This window comes from Fundulus heteroclitus, chromosome 12, assembly GCF_011125445.2.
Source record: "Fundulus heteroclitus isolate FHET01 chromosome 12, MU-UCD_Fhet_4.1, whole genome shotgun sequence".
Taxonomy (NCBI): domain Eukaryota; kingdom Metazoa; phylum Chordata; class Actinopteri; order Cyprinodontiformes; family Fundulidae; genus Fundulus; species Fundulus heteroclitus.
The window spans coordinates 12,404,884-12,422,889 of NC_046372.1; the positions used below are offsets into that span (position 1 = coordinate 12,404,884).

The 18,006-nt window shown below is 38.2% G+C and overlaps 4 protein-coding genes and 1 long non-coding RNA gene across 5 annotated transcripts in view; 4 read left to right on the plus strand and 1 right to left on the minus strand.

The window, feature by feature from the left end:
• dhx37 (DEAH (Asp-Glu-Ala-His) box polypeptide 37) overlaps positions 1–5,371 on the plus strand; it is a 50,750-nt gene extending 45,379 nt beyond the window's left edge. Inside the window, 5 exon segments of the mRNA XM_036143961.1 lie at positions 3,033–3,170; positions 3,249–3,343; positions 3,909–3,982; positions 4,788–4,885; positions 4,969–5,371. Coding sequence (XP_035999854.1) covers positions 3,033–3,170; positions 3,249–3,343; positions 3,909–3,982; positions 4,788–4,885; positions 4,969–5,045 — 482 coding nt within the window. The 3' untranslated portion in view covers positions 5,046–5,371.
• Positions 5,372–5,964: 593 nt separating this feature from the next.
• On the plus strand, positions 5,965–10,797 carry ufd1l (ubiquitin recognition factor in ER associated degradation 1). Its single transcript, XM_012856671.3, has 12 exons — positions 5,965–6,108; positions 6,311–6,446; positions 7,604–7,636; positions 7,731–7,852; positions 8,177–8,307; positions 8,402–8,474; positions 8,561–8,629; positions 8,712–8,780; positions 8,858–8,908; positions 9,651–9,739; positions 9,970–10,054; positions 10,180–10,797. The coding sequence occupies exons 1-12, from the start codon at positions 6,106–6,108 to the stop codon at positions 10,252–10,254; spliced, it is 936 nt and encodes a 311-aa protein (XP_012712125.2). The 5' UTR covers positions 5,965–6,105; the 3' UTR covers positions 10,255–10,797.
• Positions 10,798–10,870: 73 nt separating this feature from the next.
• Positions 10,871–13,015, plus strand: c12h22orf39 (chromosome 12 C22orf39 homolog). Its single transcript, XM_036143965.1, has 3 exons — positions 10,871–10,972; positions 12,395–12,562; positions 12,676–13,015. Exons 1-3 carry the CDS (start codon positions 10,943–10,945, stop codon positions 12,805–12,807), a joined length of 330 nt encoding a protein of 109 aa, XP_035999858.1. The 5' UTR covers positions 10,871–10,942; the 3' UTR covers positions 12,808–13,015.
• A 354-nt stretch (positions 13,016–13,369) lies between these two features.
• On the minus strand, positions 13,370–17,734 carry mrpl40 (mitochondrial ribosomal protein L40). Its single transcript, XM_036143964.1, has 5 exons — positions 17,549–17,734; positions 17,320–17,403; positions 14,750–14,905; positions 14,580–14,661; positions 13,370–13,837 (listed from the first exon to the last, which is right to left on the minus strand). Exons 1-5 carry the CDS (start codon positions 17,608–17,610, stop codon positions 13,610–13,612), a joined length of 612 nt encoding a protein of 203 aa, XP_035999857.1. The 5' UTR covers positions 17,611–17,734; the 3' UTR covers positions 13,370–13,609.
• On the plus strand, positions 14,841–16,591 carry LOC118564801. Its single transcript, XR_004932043.1, has 3 exons — positions 14,841–14,935; positions 15,804–16,132; positions 16,531–16,591. It is a non-coding gene; the product is annotated as an uncharacterized LOC118564801 (long non-coding RNA).
• Positions 17,735–18,006: the final 272 nt, after the last annotated feature.

Here is an 18,006-nt window from a genome sequence, read left to right on the forward strand (position 1 = left end):
TGCTTTACCAGTTCTCTCTCTCTCGCTCGCTCGCTCGTCATCGGACAAAAATCAAACTGCTTCGTGTTTGTATTTGAAATTGTGCGTCAGACTCAGATTTAGAAGTGTTGTTACGACGTTTGAGCTGTAACTGCAACCGTTTTTTATATATATATATATATATATATATATATCTGGTAACTTTACTGAATTTGCAGCTTAAGAAGATTGGGTTTGACAAACAACACCAACTGTCCCCTCAATCCAGTGCACACAATACCACAACAGACCTCATCACGCTCTACAGTACATCAAGAAAACTAAATCAACTAAAACAAGTTCACGAGTGCACATGAAATGAAGTTAATCCATATTTGTGTGTCAGGGTGTCTAAGCATTCTCCAGAATTTGACATCTCAGCAGAGCCTGTAATAATTATAGAAAGTAACATTATAGTTGTTCTGCCTTTTGTTAAGACAGCAAGGAATTCATGTCGTGAATACATTACATAAATAAGATAATAATTCTTAGTCAGAGGAAATCCAAGGCAAAAACAGTTAGAAAAGTTTTGGGTTCATATTTAATCAGAGTGAGACATCACAACTTTGTTAGATCTCTATGTGAATTACGTGAGATAGTGAGTGCTCTCACCTTAAAAAAAGATCTTTGACATATTTTGCTCCGGTTAAAAGCTGCTTTTCAGCGATGAAGCTAGGGAAACTGCTAATGTTGAAGTTGAATTTGTTCTACACGCTTCTGCCTTGGAAAAATATTCGTCTTTTTACAAAAAGAATGTTTAAAGCCAGATTTGGGAACAAAGGTTATTCAGAGAATGCAAGAAAAGGAAGCTTTTGTGGGGAACTTTTGTCCTAGCTGTCTAGCTGCATATGGCCCCAGGACAGCACAATAGTTTTCTTGAAGTATAATTTTGGAGAAGTAGAAACAAGTATTAATTTCAAAAGGTAGGTAAAAAAGGAAAAAAGTTTTTACAAAATCTTAAAATGTTGGATAGTCGTTATTTCCATCTTGCTGTGAAAATTGGTGAAATATTATCATTTTTAATGCTTAGATATAAAATCACAAGGCCATTACTAAAATTGCCTTTTGTTGAAAATGTTTTTTGGCATGCCATACTTTATATTTATAGGTAGCCTAGATGTGCATAATAAAAGAGTGGAACTAAAACCTGGTCTAAAATTATTATGGAGCTTTAACTTGCTAAGAGTAATACTGTTAGATGATTATATCTTTAAAATGAGATAACTGTCTCAAAAAATGTGATAGTTTATTTGGTCTGAAGAGATGATGCAATTCAATGTTATTTATATAGCGACAATTCATGAAATATGTCATCTCAAGGCACTTTACAACGTCAAAATCAATCAGATTATACAGATTGGGTCAGATTATACACATTGGTCAAAAAATTCCTATATAAGGGAACCAGTTCATTGCATCAAAGTCTTGACAAGTGGCATTCTCTCTTGAAGAAGCGTAGAGCCACAGGGAGAGTCGTCTGCATTGTCCATGGCTTTGCAGCAATCCTACCTACTGAGCAAGCATGAAGCGACAGCAGGAAAAAAAACTCCCCATTAACGGGAAGGAAAAACCTCCAGCAGAACCGGGCTCAGTATGAACGGTCATCTGCCTCGACAGACTGGGGGTTACAGAAGACAGAGCAGAGACACAACAAGACAGACAAAAAAGCACAGAAGTTCTACATTAGATGGTAGTAGCGGGTGACCTGTCTTCCCGGGTTACAACAGTCATTCAAAATTGAAGAACAATAGACCCTGATGTCCTGCAGTAGCCTAAACCTATAGCAGCATAACTATAGAGGTAGCTCAGGGTAACATGAGCCACTCTAACTGTAAGCTTTTTAAAAAAGGAAAGTCCCAAGGGCCAGCTTCTAGTGGAGAAGTTCAAGTATCTTGGGGTCTTGTTCACGAATGAGGGGAAGATGGAGCGGGAGATTGACAGGCGGATTGGTGCGGCGTCTGCTGTGAAGCGGGCGCTATACCGGTCCGTTGTGGTGAATCTGCACCAGATTTTTTGTGAGTCGTGGGGGAGCGCTGCCGAACACGTTCGTGTAAATCGCCCAGTGGACGGGCGAGGCAAAATGCGTGACAGCATCTGCGGTGGCGGGCGGCCGGCGGTGCGCAAATCCCAGCGGTGGCCAAGGCCGGAGCGGCGCTTTGCTGCGAGGGCCGCTCATCACCGCTTGCGGTTTTATTTGGAATATAATTTTGTTTTTAAACTCAGTTTCTATTTTTTTTTTTTTTTATCTGCTCACCAATATTGCACCCCTATGCCCCTTGGGAGGTATCAACAGACCTGTAACCACAATGCAGTGGAAGTAGTGAAATGGGATTGCAGGATAAGTGCAACGTAGGGATATTTAAACCAGGACAGAGGAGAAAACTTGTATGGTCATTCGCTTTTCATGTAATCTCAGAAATACGTTACTCAAGAAGGTGACATGATGAGGATGGTGGACATGGACAACAGGTTTTTTTGTATTTAAAGCAGTGATTGCATTTTTACAGCCTGCATTAGGGTTGTGACAGAGCTCATCCAGGTGGGGAAATCGTTCACGTCTTACGCAGGTGGATGTGGGCTGTAAGCTGCGCCTTTGTTGCTGATATTCCAGCTGTTTGTACTGAAAGCGCACAGCCCATGAACTCAGGGGCTTGAGTGATATTAAAGGATATAATGATCCATAGTGGGAGGTTCATGGTTGCGTGTTTATGGCAGGACAAGAATCTGAAAGCGTTATTTTCTTTTCTTTCTTTCATTACTTTTTTTTCCCTTGCCTGCTTCTTTCTTTGTTCCTTTCATTTCCCTCCCAGCCTTCCCTCCTTCTCTTCTCTCTGTTTTCCAACAAAGTGTTTTCAACTTTTTTGTATTTCTAAATATAATAGAGACAAACCGAGAGCCCAGCTGGTTTGAGTCTGGAAGGTGATAAAAGTGTAGTAATCCTGTTCAGACGGAATATCCTCCCTTTGTATTGCTGAATTATCTGAGAAGTCTTCTCGTTTTTCTCTTCCTGTCAGGTGTTTCAGCAGTAGAAGCAGAGTGGATCCCACAGCTCCTGCCTCAGTACTGTCATTTCGGCCCTGCTCTGGACTCGCCGATGCCGTGGTTCTGTTCCTCCACCGGCACCATCAGATGCCACAGATCGAGCACATTCTGTAAGTAAATTTGCAACGAAGCGGTAAAGCCGACAAGTTCTTCAGCCTTTATGTAATTTCTCTGCATCTCCTTCGCAGTCCGGGTGGCTTGGCAGCTGCCTGCAGTAGAGAAGGAATATCCTGAAGGCTTGGAGCGCTTTAGGCTGTTTGCCAGGTTTTTTCTGGAGGGACAGGTACTGCAGCATCTTGATCCTGTTCCCTTTCATCGGTTGTGAACTAAATCCTTTCAATGTATAATGAATGATATATTGTTGTTGGACACAAACCTTATTTTTCCAGAAATTTAACTTTTCAGGCAACAAAGTAAAAAAAACAAAAACATTTCTCTTTTGAATTAGCCGTTGGCTTTAAAAACTGCAATACAGGCATCAGATTGTTTTTAGTAATAATGATCTACATTTCTATGTATCTGTCCATATCAAACAATTAACATTGATAAATGTCAGCGTTGATCATTTTAATGGATATTGTTGATCAATAGAGTTGGTTTTCACAAAAGAAAACAACAATTATTGGGAACGGAGATGCAAGGTTTTGACCTGAGCAACAATCTTTTATCTTTATTCTGGCATCCTGGTGTCTCTCCAGTGTCTTCAGTTTACAATAGCAATATTAGAACAAAATAATATTCTAAATACCTGATGAAAATGAAGAACACTTGTTAATGTTAATGATGCACTTTGACTAAAATTTCAGAATCATACATGTTGTGTAAAATTTGCTTTCTCTGTGTAACAGGTTTGTCCCAAACTACAGAAAAACTCACGCCACCTTCTGTCAAACCCCTCCATCATGATGAAAACTTGGGCAAAGTAAGTTTATGCTCTCCCACAGGATCATTTTTTATTTCCAGAGTAGGCATAGTAATGGAAGAAAGACTGGGTATAAATTATTGTAATTGATGTAATGACTCTGGATGTTGAAATCTGTAGATTCTTTAGTTGAACTGGCTTTTACAGAGTACCATGAGCAATCGTGCCTTCTTCTCGGCCGCTCCTCGGACTCGGAACGCCCTCCATGACCATCAGAGAGAACCACAGACTATTGAGACTTTTTAAAAAAAGGACTAAAAACTTTTCTTTTTTAGCATGACTTCTGAGGGGTTTTTTAACCTTACACAATAATGTCACTGCACTATATATTTTTTTGATGTTTTATCTTGCTTTGATGACATTACCTGTAGCACTTTGAGGTTTGTGTTGAATATAAAGTGCATTTACAAATAAAATGTATTATTATTATTTATTATTTGCCAGCCAGGGTGGCCTAAAATGGGTATTTGTGGGTTTTTTTATTCAGTCTGGAATAAAGAAAAATGTTAGAGGAAATAACTAGGTCTGAATGAGTATGAGAAAAGAATATGGAAAAATATTGGCAATTTAGACTTTATTCTTCATCCCATTATTTAAATATCGCCTCCATCCGTTGTCCATCATCTTTGCATTGCTGTGTCCATCCATCCCTATCTGTAGCAAATGCCCTGATTTAAACTTGGATTTATCCTTTAAAAATTTATTGAGCACATATTTGAGACTGAAGGTTTAAAGCTTTGACATAGAAAATGTTTAGGAGTCCTGTATCTGTATCATTCTCTCTTACTGGTGCATAATTTTTCAGACTTCAGCCCAGGACAGAGGCTTTACTAGGACCATTGGTTTCAAGGAGGGTTGACTGCAGAGATGCTCTCCACTCTATCTGGAAGACTGAAGAGAAATGTGAGGAACTAATGTGGCTTTTTATCTTTCTCTGATTTAATTTGCATAAGTCTGTGTTATAATTTCTTTTCTCCGCCCTACAGTTCTGCTGTCTGCCTACTGCCAGTGGTTACCTGAGGCCATGCACCAGGAAGTCTCCAAACTCTGGCCTCCTGTTTAAAGGCTGAAGTCAGAACGGGAGAAATAATGGCGTCGGCTTCTGATCAGAGCAACCGAGCTGAACTGCCTGGCCCACCATGTTCTCATCAAATTCTGCAGTTTTTTAATGTTGTTTTTTTTTTTTTTTTTTTTGGGGTTTTTTTATTGTAACCACAGCACCTACTTTTTCAGTTTTATATTGTATACATTAAATCTGTGATTTTTGTAGGTAGGAATATGATAACTCAACTTCTGTACTGACTTTATCAGTGTGCTGCTGTTTAAAAACGTGTACCACAATATTGGTCTTCATAAGACTTTATAAAACATTTGATGTGACGAGAAAAGGCCACAGAGGGATTTATTTCTGTTTTTATATTCTTTGATGTTCACATAAAATATTCTTTGTCATATTGTCAAAACAATATTTATAGATGTGTATATACTTCTAGCTTTTTTTTCTTACACATTAATCTTCAAATATTTATAATTTGATTTAACTGGTTTCTTTTTTTAAAATTGTCATTTTAATTCTTAAACATTATGTAGTCAATGTTTTAAGAGTTGAATCACATTTTATTCCTAATTTATTTCCATAGGCCCATATATTTATGCACTTTCATGTTACTTTGCTTTAACAATACTAAGTTTTTAAGTCTTTATAAAATTATTAAAATGTACCCTCCTGAAAATCAGTATAGAAGGTAAACTGAAAAAATAATTTAAGACCTGCTAAATTGTTCGATATAAGTGGATTGATTCAAGATTTATTACGACTTCTTTATTTTTATCGGGAACAAACGTTTACTCCAAAATATTGTAGCTTTTGAAGAGAACAAGTCTCCTATCTCAGCTGTTTTGTTGTTGTTTTTTGTCAGTTGACATACAGCATAGAAGTATGTACGTCACATCGCATAGCTGCTCCGATTGGCTGTTTGTAACCACGACGTCACTTCCTCTTGTCAGCCCGAACACTTCCGGCAAAAGAAGGAAGAAAACAGGACGCTGAACCAACACAAAACAATCTGAAACAGTCGCTTTAATCTTTAAGCTTTTTACGACCAGAACCAAACGCAGTCGCTATGGTAAGAAACGAGCTACAGCTGCTCACCGCTGACGCTGAATTTGTGAGAAAAATGTCGGTAGTTTTGGCAGTTGGGCTAGCTAGCTGCTAACAACAACACTGGCGCAGGACAGAAAGATGCTCCGTCATCACCGGGCTGCCGGTGTAATGGCCGAAATAGTTTTGTTTCGGGAGTTGTTAACGGACTGCGCTTGACTCCACAGTTTTCCTTCCACCATGTCTTCGACCACCCCATGGGCCGGGGATTCCCGAACCGCTTCTCCACGCAGTACCGCTGCTACTCGGTGTCCATGCTGGCTGGACCCAACGACCGCTCCGACGTGGAGAAAGGAGGCAAAAGTGAGTGTCAGCAACCCTAATACTGTGGGTTAGATGCAGCTTATTGTCACTAATGACTGCAGAAGGTTTGGTTTTAAAGAGTTTGTCATCAAGGCTTTCGACGACACTTTTGGCACAAATCGATTGGATCAGATAAATGGGCCAGCGGCTCAGTCTCATATTTTTTCATTGCACCAATCATACACAAGGCAATGCATTTAAGTTTATTATTTTATAATCTGAGCTAGTAGGCGTGTAGATAATGGATTAAAAAGGCCCTATAATGGAGCCCTGAAGCACTCCACGGCTGCTCAGATGTATAATTGTCGAATGACACAACTGTCGTAGCTTTCTCTCCGTTAATAACACTGAAGGGTTTATTACTTAATTCAGCAGCGACGTGGTAGATTATATATCTGTTTTAGGTTTACTTTAATGGGTAACTCTATTTAGAAATAAGTTTTACAGTTTTTAAGACTTGAGATGGAAAATGTGTTCCTGTCATATGTGATAGTAAACTTTGTCACTAAGATTTGTTTCATATATATGTTACTATTGAACATAAATGTTACAAATTATACACAAACCACCACCCTGGAGGAGATAACTTTAGAAATAGGAAATGTTATAAGAGGTACTTAAAACTGTTATTTCAAAAATATATAGCTACATATTATATGACCTTTTACTTGATATCATTTTACTTTTACTTTTCAGAAAGTAAAAAAAAAAGTTCCTGGCTGGATTTCACACGACAATGATTAGACAAACTAAAGCCGACAACCAAACACCTATGCAAGGATTGCAGATATTTTGAAAAAATAAATAAGTTACTATTTGTTGAAATTTTAAGAAAAATCAACCAACTCTAGAAAAAAATGCACATATACGATCATCTACAATTTTAAAGTTGGGTATGCATTATACATTTAATTTCTAGGTGTCTTTTTTTATTTAGTGTTTATTGATTAGAGCTAAATAATAAAATTAGTTTCCCTATAACACATTGCATGTATTGTATTGGCAAACTATTAAAAAATACTACAATCTCAATCTGAATGTCTTGTAGTTTGGGGTCATTCTTAACTTTTTTTATACTTTAGTATTATTTTGTATTTGATTATTTAAAGAGAATATTTCTTTTGTGCAAAAATTAACAATTTCTTTCTTTGTTTTAGTAATTATGCCACCTTCAGCGCTTGACCAGCTCAGTAAGTGCAAGTCAAATCCAGCTCTTCTGTTGTCCTCCACTGCGTTTAATGACCCTCAGTGATATTCATTGTGTTTGTTTTTTCATCTGAACAGGCAGACTTAACATCACCTATCCAATGCTGTTCAAGCTGACAAACAAGAACTCAGACAGAATGACTCACTGTGGTGTTCTGGAGTTTGTGGCCGATGAAGGAATCTGCTACCTGCCACACTGGGTGAGGACAAAATGAGTTGGCTAGTGGTGCTAGGTACACTTACAAGTGGTAGAGTTATAGCATATTGTATCTCACATTATATGAAAAGGGTATTAGTTTATATGCAAATACAAGAAAGTTATTTGTTTTGCATCCTTCAAAACCACCTGTAGAGAGTAAAACATAGAAATTTGGGTGTCAATCCAGAGCAATGCTTTGTTATTTTTATTGTTTGAACTCTTAACTACTAAAAAACAATCAAATATTGTAAAACTACCACCAACTACTCTGCAAACAAGGCTATACAGGCATATCAATATGTATTTTGCTTTTTTTCTTTTGCAGATGATGCAGAATCTTCTCCTGGAAGAAGGCGGTCTAGTTCAAGTGGAAAGCGTCAACCTCATGGTGGCCACATATTCAAAGTTTCAGCCACAGAGTCCTGACTTCCTGGATATCACAAACCCCAAGGCAGTGTATGAAATCTGTCCAGTCTGTTCTTTTTTTTTTTTTTTTTTTTCACACTGTGTTTCAGCTGATTACTTTATAAAATTTGTCCTTTTATTTCAGCCTGGAGAATGCCCTGAGAAACTTTGCATGCTTGACAACTGGTGACGTCATAGCCATAAACTACAATGAAAAGGTAAAAATGTTCATTTAAAACGTAACATATATGATTCTCTGTTGTTGAGCTGGCTATCATTTTTTTGTAAACTGTGTCTGTTTCAGATCTATGAGCTGCGTGTTATGGAAACCAAACCAGACAAAGCTGTATCCATCATTGAATGTGATATGAATGTAAGACCCTTATCATTCTCTCTGTCAGTAGTTGGGTATTATTGTTATGCTCATCTGTTATCTCTTCCCCCCCCCCCCCCAGGTGGATTTTGATGCTCCTTTGGGTTACAAAGAGCCTGAGCGACGAGCTCAGAACCAGGATGAACCAACAGTAAGACCCAAACTCTGAAAGCATCTCCCTGATCTATGTGAACAATGAACATTGTGATGAAGCTTGTTTCTTGACAGGAGGAGGATGGAGACCACAGCAGTTATGCTGAGATGGAAATGGGATTCAGAGTGAGTTCTTACTACTGTTAGACTGAGACAAACAGTTGAGTCAGCGCTTTTTCCAGAAGTTTCCCCAAGTCCCTTTTTTTGAATAATTGCGCATGCGCAAGACCATCTTACCTGCTCTTCTGCTCCTCTTGGGGAAAAATATGAATACAATCTGGTCTTCTGTCTTCTGAGGCCTTCCTCTTCTTCTCATAAACTTGTACGCCTCTTGCTTTTTGTGTCTGTCAGCCATGTTCAAAGTATACGGTGAGAGCAGCAGAGCTACAATGAACGGCTAACCGCTAAGCTAACCGGATACATAAACACTAGAAGTGTGCAGCCAGCAAGTGGAAACTAACAAGGAACGTTCACGCACACTGGTGTTACGTTTTGGGCGCGTCAGAATGATTGGACAACCAATAGATAAGGTGGTTTACTCAGGAACATGAGGGACAGAGGGGGGTGAGGACAGGACCAAAATTCTTCGGTGCAAAGGGCAGGGATTGGTCAGAGTTTTTACAGGCCTGCAGCTACCACAGAGATTTATTATTATTATTGTTTTATTTTTTTAATATTTATTATGTATTTATTTAAAACTCCTTTTTCTGAATATATAATGTATTTACTGCTTTCGGGATGGAAGGGCAATTTTACCCAATATAACAAAGTGTTTCTGTACAGGATTAACGACTATATAGCTTTAATGAGGGCGTTGAGAAAGAAAATGTGTAATTTTCCTGATATTTATTATTTATTTTTTTGCCAGGCTTTTACTGGTTCTGGAAATCGCCTGGATGGTAAAACAAAGGGGATTGAACCCAGTCCCGCTCCTCTAACACCGAGCGACTTCAAAAGGTGAAATCATCCACACAATATTAATCAAATCTTTCAGCATCTGACAACTCCATAGGAGTACAGTGCACCGCAACACTATTTCAGCCTCATTGGCTTTTTAAACATAATTTCTTACATTACTATTATTTAATTTTATGAAATGGATCTGCACAGAATAATATGAAGTTAAAAAATATTATTTGGATGTTGGTCCCAGTCACAGAAACGCTAATATACAATTTTTTTCACAGAGGTATTCCAAATTATGACTTCAAAGTCGGCCGAATCACCTTCATCAGAAACTCCAGGCCTCAGCCAAGGAAAAATTTTGAAGATGTGAGTAAATAACTTTTATTAAATGTTTACATACCTTTTTATCTACGGTAATACATTGACAATAGAGATTAACACTTAAAGCTTTCTTGTTTCATTAAGACTTTCCAAATATTTTTTGTTTCCAGGATGATGCCCTAAACAGATTCATTGCCTTCTCTGGACAAGGACAGTCACTACGCAAGAAGGGCAGAAAGCCTTGAATTATTTCAAATGAATATTTTGGCTTTTTTGTCCCCTTCAACAGCAAAGTAAAAAAAAAAAAACAGACACTGATTTTCAGAGACATTTTTGCCTTTGTGGCTGTTTCTATGTCTAAACTTTGCAGTTGACTTTTGATCATATTTTGAAGATGAGCTCTGGCGGTAACATTAATGCTCAAAACATGCTGCATTTATTGTACACCGTCAGCTGTAATTTTTTTTTATTCACAGGGGAGTCAGTGATCACAGCCAGTCTCAACGGACAATATCACCAACATAAAGTATATCCTGAAGATTATTGTTGGAAATACATGACCTAATTTTGCTGTGACCACCATTTTCCAGAATTGTTACATGCTTAACAATTCTCCTGAAACATACTGTTTCCAAAATCCCAGTTTTATCTTAAACATTTTATTTTATATATGTACAAGAACCATTTTGTTTGAAGTATTTTTTTTTCTTTTGCAGAGTTAGATGGATAATTAGCTGACATTCTTTTTGGGTTTATTTATAGACAAATAAAGGACTGTTTCAAAACTGTCTGCGGTTATTTTTGTTGTATATTTCTGCGTCAGTTATGTATGAATAAAATAATACAGTGGCCTCTTTACATGGATTACATGGTGGTGATGCTTTTGTTTTGAAAAACGTGTAACCGGAAGCACTCCTACTGTTAACTGCTAATATGGAGCGGCCTGTAGACGAAGCGTGGAGGGTAAATGATCAAAAACTGCGTTAAAATAATTTTAATCGTGACAACGTTGCTTTATTTTATTTGTTTTATTGATGGGTGTGCTGACTGGTTTATGTGAGGCCTGATCTTAGCGAAGAAATTAGCAAGGTGATTAGCTTTCGATGCTAACTTTTGGTGACGGGTAGAAAGCGTCAAGATGGGAGACGTGTTAGAGGGATATTTTTAAATAAACCAGCATATCAGTTTATTTAGAAGTACACCGTGTTTCGTTAATTTGTAATTTACTTTTGAGAAGAATAGACATTTCATCTGATCGAAAACTAAGTTCCAGTGAGGAACACCAGGGGGCGCTGTTCCTGTTTAAAAGCTTTTAGAAGCTAAAAGTGACACACAGTGAAAATCGATTGAGTTTAGTTTGCAAGATGCTCTTTTGGTTTAATGTTTTGTATAAAATGTAAATTTTAGGACCTACTACTCTTCTGTCTGCATTCGCGATAACTTTCAATACATTCACTGCGCTTCAATAGCTTGTGGAACCAATTTTTGGAGCAATAATATCAAATAGTGGTTTTCTCTGTCTTCTGCATTCTCCTCTTTACAACATATTTTAAAAGCATTTGCTTGTGCACAGCTCAGAGCATTCCAGTAAGATTTTATTCTGATCGGAGAAGTTTGGACTTGGTCTGGGCTCCACCAATATCTTGATTTATTTAATTTTTCTGGGACTGTTGTAGATTTGCGGCTGTTTTGGCAATCGTTATCCTGTTGGGAGATCAAACTTTGAGCTAAAGTAGTTGAACACATGGCCTCGATTTTAACTCTAGCATAGTTTACTAAACATGAGTTTATGGTTGACTGGACACGAAACAAGCCCACATCATCATCCTTTCCCTACCATGCTTGATATTAGGTGTGGTGTGATGATGAAGCTTCATTTAGCTATGACCTAAAAACGCACCAGCCATTTTTATTTGTCTCATCTGTTTCTCTCTGGGATAATTAAAGTATTTCTGATTCTGTGCAGAAGACAGGCATTCCAGAAGTTTTAATTCTTTTAAATCACCCAAAACATGTTGCCAGATTCTGTTTTGCCAGAATGGACTTTCTGGGAATCCCTTATAAAGGCTAGAACGTTTTATTCTTTGTAATTGCACTATAAATAACTTTAGGACACATCTGTAACTGAGTTATTGGTTTTTGGACAATTTCTGGACATTTAAGCTTCTCAATCATTATTTCTCTAGATTAGACTTATTTTTATTTTTTTTATTTTCTGGAAAAAGCCTTAGAGCCTTTCCCAGAGTGATCGCTGCTAATGTTTGTCCTTGAGCGCGTTGTTAACACACTCCTGCATGCTCCAGAGGGGCAAACTGCCATAAACCATAAATTCCCTTAAAAATCCCCAACCTTAACTTGTGTTTATTTGTACCTGTGTCCCTGCAGCCACCACGAGCTTGTGACGATTACTTGAGTGAGTTTAGGCACTGTGGAAGTTTCAGTAATCGCTTTCACCACTACTACACGTACGGCACCGTCCGGTCCTGCCAGCAGTGGGAAGTGGACTACCGTAACTGCAGAGAGTGGGAAAGTCACAGACTCACAAAAGCTAAGGTGCAGCTCCAGGAAATCATCTGATAATGACCTCATTTTCTGCTCTCCATGATTCCCTGCAGACCATTTTCAGTTTAATAAAAATTTACCTTTTTTTTACTTTTATCTTTTAGGACGCATTACAGAAAAGTGAAAGGAGCCGATTGGCCGAGCAGGAAAACTTCACCCCAGTGTGGAAACTGAGGAAGGAGCCTCCTAGTGACTGGCACAGGCCTCTGGACCAGGGAAACCAGCAAAACGCCTGATATGGGCCGGCTACCACTGTTATATGAACTAATGCAACCTGATGTAGTTTGCTTCATGGACAACTCATAGAAAACTGATTTAGTGTTGAATAATTAATCTTTGTACAAACATAATTTATGGAAGGCTCGTGGAAACTGGAGTAAAGAGAAACTGTTTGAAATTTAGCTTCGTGTATTGACCATAATTTAAGAAAATATTTAAATTGCATGTCTGATGTGCTTTGTTCATTTAAGGGTTATTTTTCTAAGGTTATTCCACTTACATAAGTGTGCAATGCTTCTATAATGTTAGTTTAGCTAATAGTAAAAGTAGGTGGTGTGACATTAGTAGCAGCATAGCTACCAATTATACAACGCTACACCTAAATTGCTTCCCTGCACCTACAGGAGAGAGCCTGCTTCAAAATAAAAGCCCACAAACCTCACAGGGTTAAACCAAAACCAAAGATGGATCAGAGGTACCCCACCCTAATTATTCATATCAGGCGGGTGGTAGCTGTGCTGTGTCACCATACATTCAACAGTGTTCTTTCTCTAAACTTCAAAAAGGAAACACAATCACTTGATTAAACAAAGACGCTTTTATTTTCAACATTGAAGGTATGAATAAAAAAACAGAAACCTCTTGATTAATTATTATGAATGTTGTGAAACTAAATGTGATGAATATGAGAGTCCAATAGTTGTCAAGTCAGCAAGGAAACGGCTTGCAAAGTTTCCATCCATTACAGACTGAGAAAAGGCGGCATCCCGGCCCATAATATTCTGTTCAAACGGTAAAAGAGGCGGCACCCTCTCGCTTTCACTGTGTGTATACTTTAGTAACGTCGTTGTACTTCCCCTCTGGAGCTTCATAATTCGGGATTGGAGGCGTGTAGGCAGGTCCTTCGTGGGTGAAAGGAAACAGAAGAGGATCTGGCATCAGCGCCGCCTGGTACAGCTCCTCAGACTCCAGTTTGAGCTCCTCCAGCGCCTCCCTCTGTGCCTCCAGAGCCAGTTCGATGGCCTCCACTTCAGCCATGTGCTGCTCCTGCAAAGACAAATATGCCATCTATGCACATCTCTCACTGTTTGAGACAAGAGAAAAACATTTGGTATACGTGGTTTATGTAAACACTTTAATTATCTCAATTTTAGAGCTTACAAATTCCTAAATACATCCAGCTTCTCCATACTGTCTTCATCTGCATTTAGTTATCCTGTTATACCCTTGCTCATGACTTGCTTCTTCCGTTTTTAAGAGATCTCCAGGCAGCATTCCTTTGTCCTGTCATCTGTAGTTCTGGCTGTACCAGCTGGGTGGTGGTATGCTGACAAAACCACAAATCCCATGATGCATGGCAGCAAACAGCCGCCCCCAAAAGGAAATTCTCTCTAATCATTTAGCTTCTCATACATTTCTAAAGCAAATAAAATGAAAACATTTTTATGAAATTATGAGATTCAAGCTCCTTGATGATAAAGTTTTTACATAAGGCTTTGTTTAAAAACAAGGTGGCTAAACCTATCATCAGTGACTACTGTGAAGGTTATGGATACGTGGTTAAACCTAGATAAGTTAGAGGCACTGGAGTCATTTACAGGAGCTGAAAATCAACTCTTAAAAAAAAAAAAGTGGTCTTTATCTTATCACACAAGTGAAATATAAGTTATTAAGTCTATTATGTTGCCCCTTAGTGATTAATGTAGGTCTTATAAAGGTAACTTGCTGAAACGAGCAAATACCCAGTATATAAAGCCTGTAGGGCAGAAAGGGTTAGACGAATAATAACCTGTTTGTATCGACTCCACTCTTTCAGCAGAAGCGCCCGTCTCTCACTTTCTTCAAACGGTAGCCTTGGAGGAACGCGCTCTCTTTGTGAGGAAATAAAGAAATGAGACAATTAGTCCTTAAAGACAGCCTCTGCGTTTTGTTCGTGTGGAGTTTTGAACTGAGCTGCACCTTGTTTCATCCAAACATTTAGTCGGAGTGATGAAGTCCTCAATGGGGATGAGTTCAGGAGGAACCTTCTCCAGCTTCTTCAGCTTCTTCTTCAGGCGGTCCCTCATCATCTGCTCCCGCCGCGGGTCCACCTTCTTCTTCTTCTTTGGCTCCGCTCTTATGCAACACAACAACACACACCTCTGCGTGAGCATACCTTATATTTTCAAATAAAAAACATCAACATTTCTGGATTATTGGTTTCTTACCGTATTAAGAAGAACTTATTCCATAATTTAAATTTTAGATGTTAGATTTGATCAACCTTTGTCTTCCTGTTTCACACAGTGATACCAGCATGTTCCTCTACTATTGATTTCTGTTTAATATACCATCTATTTCACATCTTGAAATTTGGATAAGGAGCTATACCAAACAAATAAAACTGGATCTTTATCATTTCAGAGTTTTTTTTACAATTAGATTTCACAGATTCCATGTAGTTTTAAACCATGCTGTTTATAAAGCATATTTTGAGGCAATAATTCGTTTTGTAGGGGACATTTAATTTGACAGCACCTTCAGTGCTTTGTTTTGACATCCAATTATTTTACAACTTTGACAACATGCCTACAACTAGAGATGAAACTCGGTGCATTAAAATGTTAAAATTAAGTAGCAAAACTCATTTAGATTTACATGGAGAGGGAAAGCCTGAGTTCTTTTAAAATCAAGATTAAAAACACATTTGTTTAGGATTGCCTTCGACTGTTCTAGTTAAACTGTTTTAAACATAATTAGTTCGCCTTTGTAGTCCAACTGTTTTGAATATTTTAGTTTCTATTCTCCCATGTTTTATTTTGTTTCTACATTTTATTCCAACTTGCTTTTACTCTGTTTTATTTTCCTATATTTTAATCATGTAAAGCACTTTGCATTGTCTTTGCACTGAAATGTGCTATACAAATAAATGTGCCTTGCCTTGATATATAGCATTTATTGCAGTTTAATCAACATGGCTAACATCTAATGAAACCGGAATATTGCATCACTCTAATAATTATTTTCAATACAGAAATGTCATCTCGCCTACACAATCAGGAAGGACTGCTGGCTCAACAACTGTCCAGCAGACGGTCATCGACCTTGAGTAAGCCACAAAAGGTCACTTTCAAAGAAGCTGCGTGTTCAGAGGTGTGCATCCAATTATTTTTATGGAAACTAGTGTGTTAGAAAAGGAACTGTGACAGCTGCAGTGGTGAGAGGAGCACCAAAGCCCATCATTTACCATTCAAGAGTTTGGGGGAGATTCATAAGCTGTTGACTGCAGCTGGAGTTAGAGCTTCAAGAGCCACCAGACACTGACAATGCCTGGACCTGAACTACTACTGTTGTATTCCTTCAGTTAGGTCCCCCCCCCCCACCCCCACCCCAGAGACATCAGAATTTTTTATCTGGCTGCCCAGTGGTCCAAAGACCTTTTCCAATGAAATTGGAAATTTAGTAAATTTAGGGTCCCAAATCACGGTCCCAGAGTCTGGGGAAAGAGTAGACAGCCACAATGTTCAAGTTGCTTGGAGTCCATTGTTTGTCCATTGAATATTTAAAAAGCAATGTGGTCTGCTGGTCTTGGTCCACTGTGTTTTCTCAAATCCAAAGCCATCTAAAAGTAAAAATCTACCTTAATGTAGAGGCTGAATTGATTTCAAAGCAGGACTTGGTACCTCCCCACACTGCCAAAGATATCAAAAGCAGGGTTAAATACCATTAGTGTTACTGTGCTTGATTGACCAGCAAAGTAGCCTGATCTGAACCTCAATGGAGAACCAACTGAGTATTGGAAATACTTTCCAGTGGCCTGAAAGCTCCATGCTATTAGTATATTTACAATAAGCCCCCACCCTCCAACTTCTCCACCACTCCTCCCAGATTGAATAACGGTTTGCCTGAGGGATGTAATACCCCTGGCTCTTCTTTTTATGTGCAATATAGACAATTTCCATTTAAATCACAGTGTGAAATATATGTTATGTTTACAGTTGATAGATGTTTTTTAAACATATTTTTTTCCTTACTGAGTTTTTAGGGTCAGTTTTTGTTGTGATTTTTTTTTCAAATTGCATTTACAGAATTGTGCTACTGTTTTGTTTTTGCACTTTTCCTCAGCCAATGCAACAAGATCTGGTCCAGAAATACAGTAGTTATAGTATTTGGTAATGCCAATCTTAATAACAATGGTAAGTCTACATCTATTATTATTATTATTATAGTAAGATCGTATTTTGATGGGGAGATCGTAGCTACAAGCTCTAATCATAGAACTTAACAGAACTAAAAGTGTGAATACGTAACTTGGTGTGCAAATAATGCCTTTTTTAAAAGAAAATAAGAAAATACATTACCATATTCATGATTTAGCTCTGTCTGCATTTATGTTTAGCTGTCCCTCCCCAAGTTAAATGTGCCTTTAGCTTCATTCGGTGGTTTCAGTCAGAATATCTACTTGATATCAGTCTATATTCCCACTGAAAAATAAAAAAAATATCTTATCAGTTTTATTTGTATTGGTCGACTTGGGGCGACCATCATACCTGAGTGGTGCAGATGTCTTCAGGGTGACCACAGGTGACAACCAGGGACTCTGCCCAGCAGGTTTATTACCTCCCAAAAGCAATCTGCAACACAACCGCAGCACAGATTAGAGCATAATTTATAAAATAAAAATAAAATAGATACTATACTTTTAGAAACAATTCAGCGCTGATCCTCTAGCCCTGATTAACCGATTATTATTCCGGACACTATTTTACAAACGTTTACCGTGACGTCGGGGCTTGCCGGGACAAAACCCCGCAGATGCAGCGTGAAACGACCACAGACATGACTCCACCGGATACCGGTTCGGTTTACTCCGCAGACATCAAACAGAACTATAAACAGAACCTTCACAAGTCGCCTCACTTGTGTCCCCTTACAGAAGAACACAGCAGGGACGCGGCGCAGAGAGATGACGCATCATGCAAAGCGCGTCTATCATTTAACTTCCGCATTTTCGAGCATTTTTGTTTTAAAGCGCAGCAAGATATAATTTATGTATCAGAACGTATATTTTCGGTTTAATTAAGAAAATTGAATTATATAATTACTTTGGTAACCCATGCATGTGTTGGGTAAAATTTTGAAGTAAATTTCCTGTCGAATCTAAGTGGGAGTAAAACATAAAGTGAAGGCATTATTTGGGGTAAAGGTCGTAGTGGAAGCTGCTTTATATATATCCA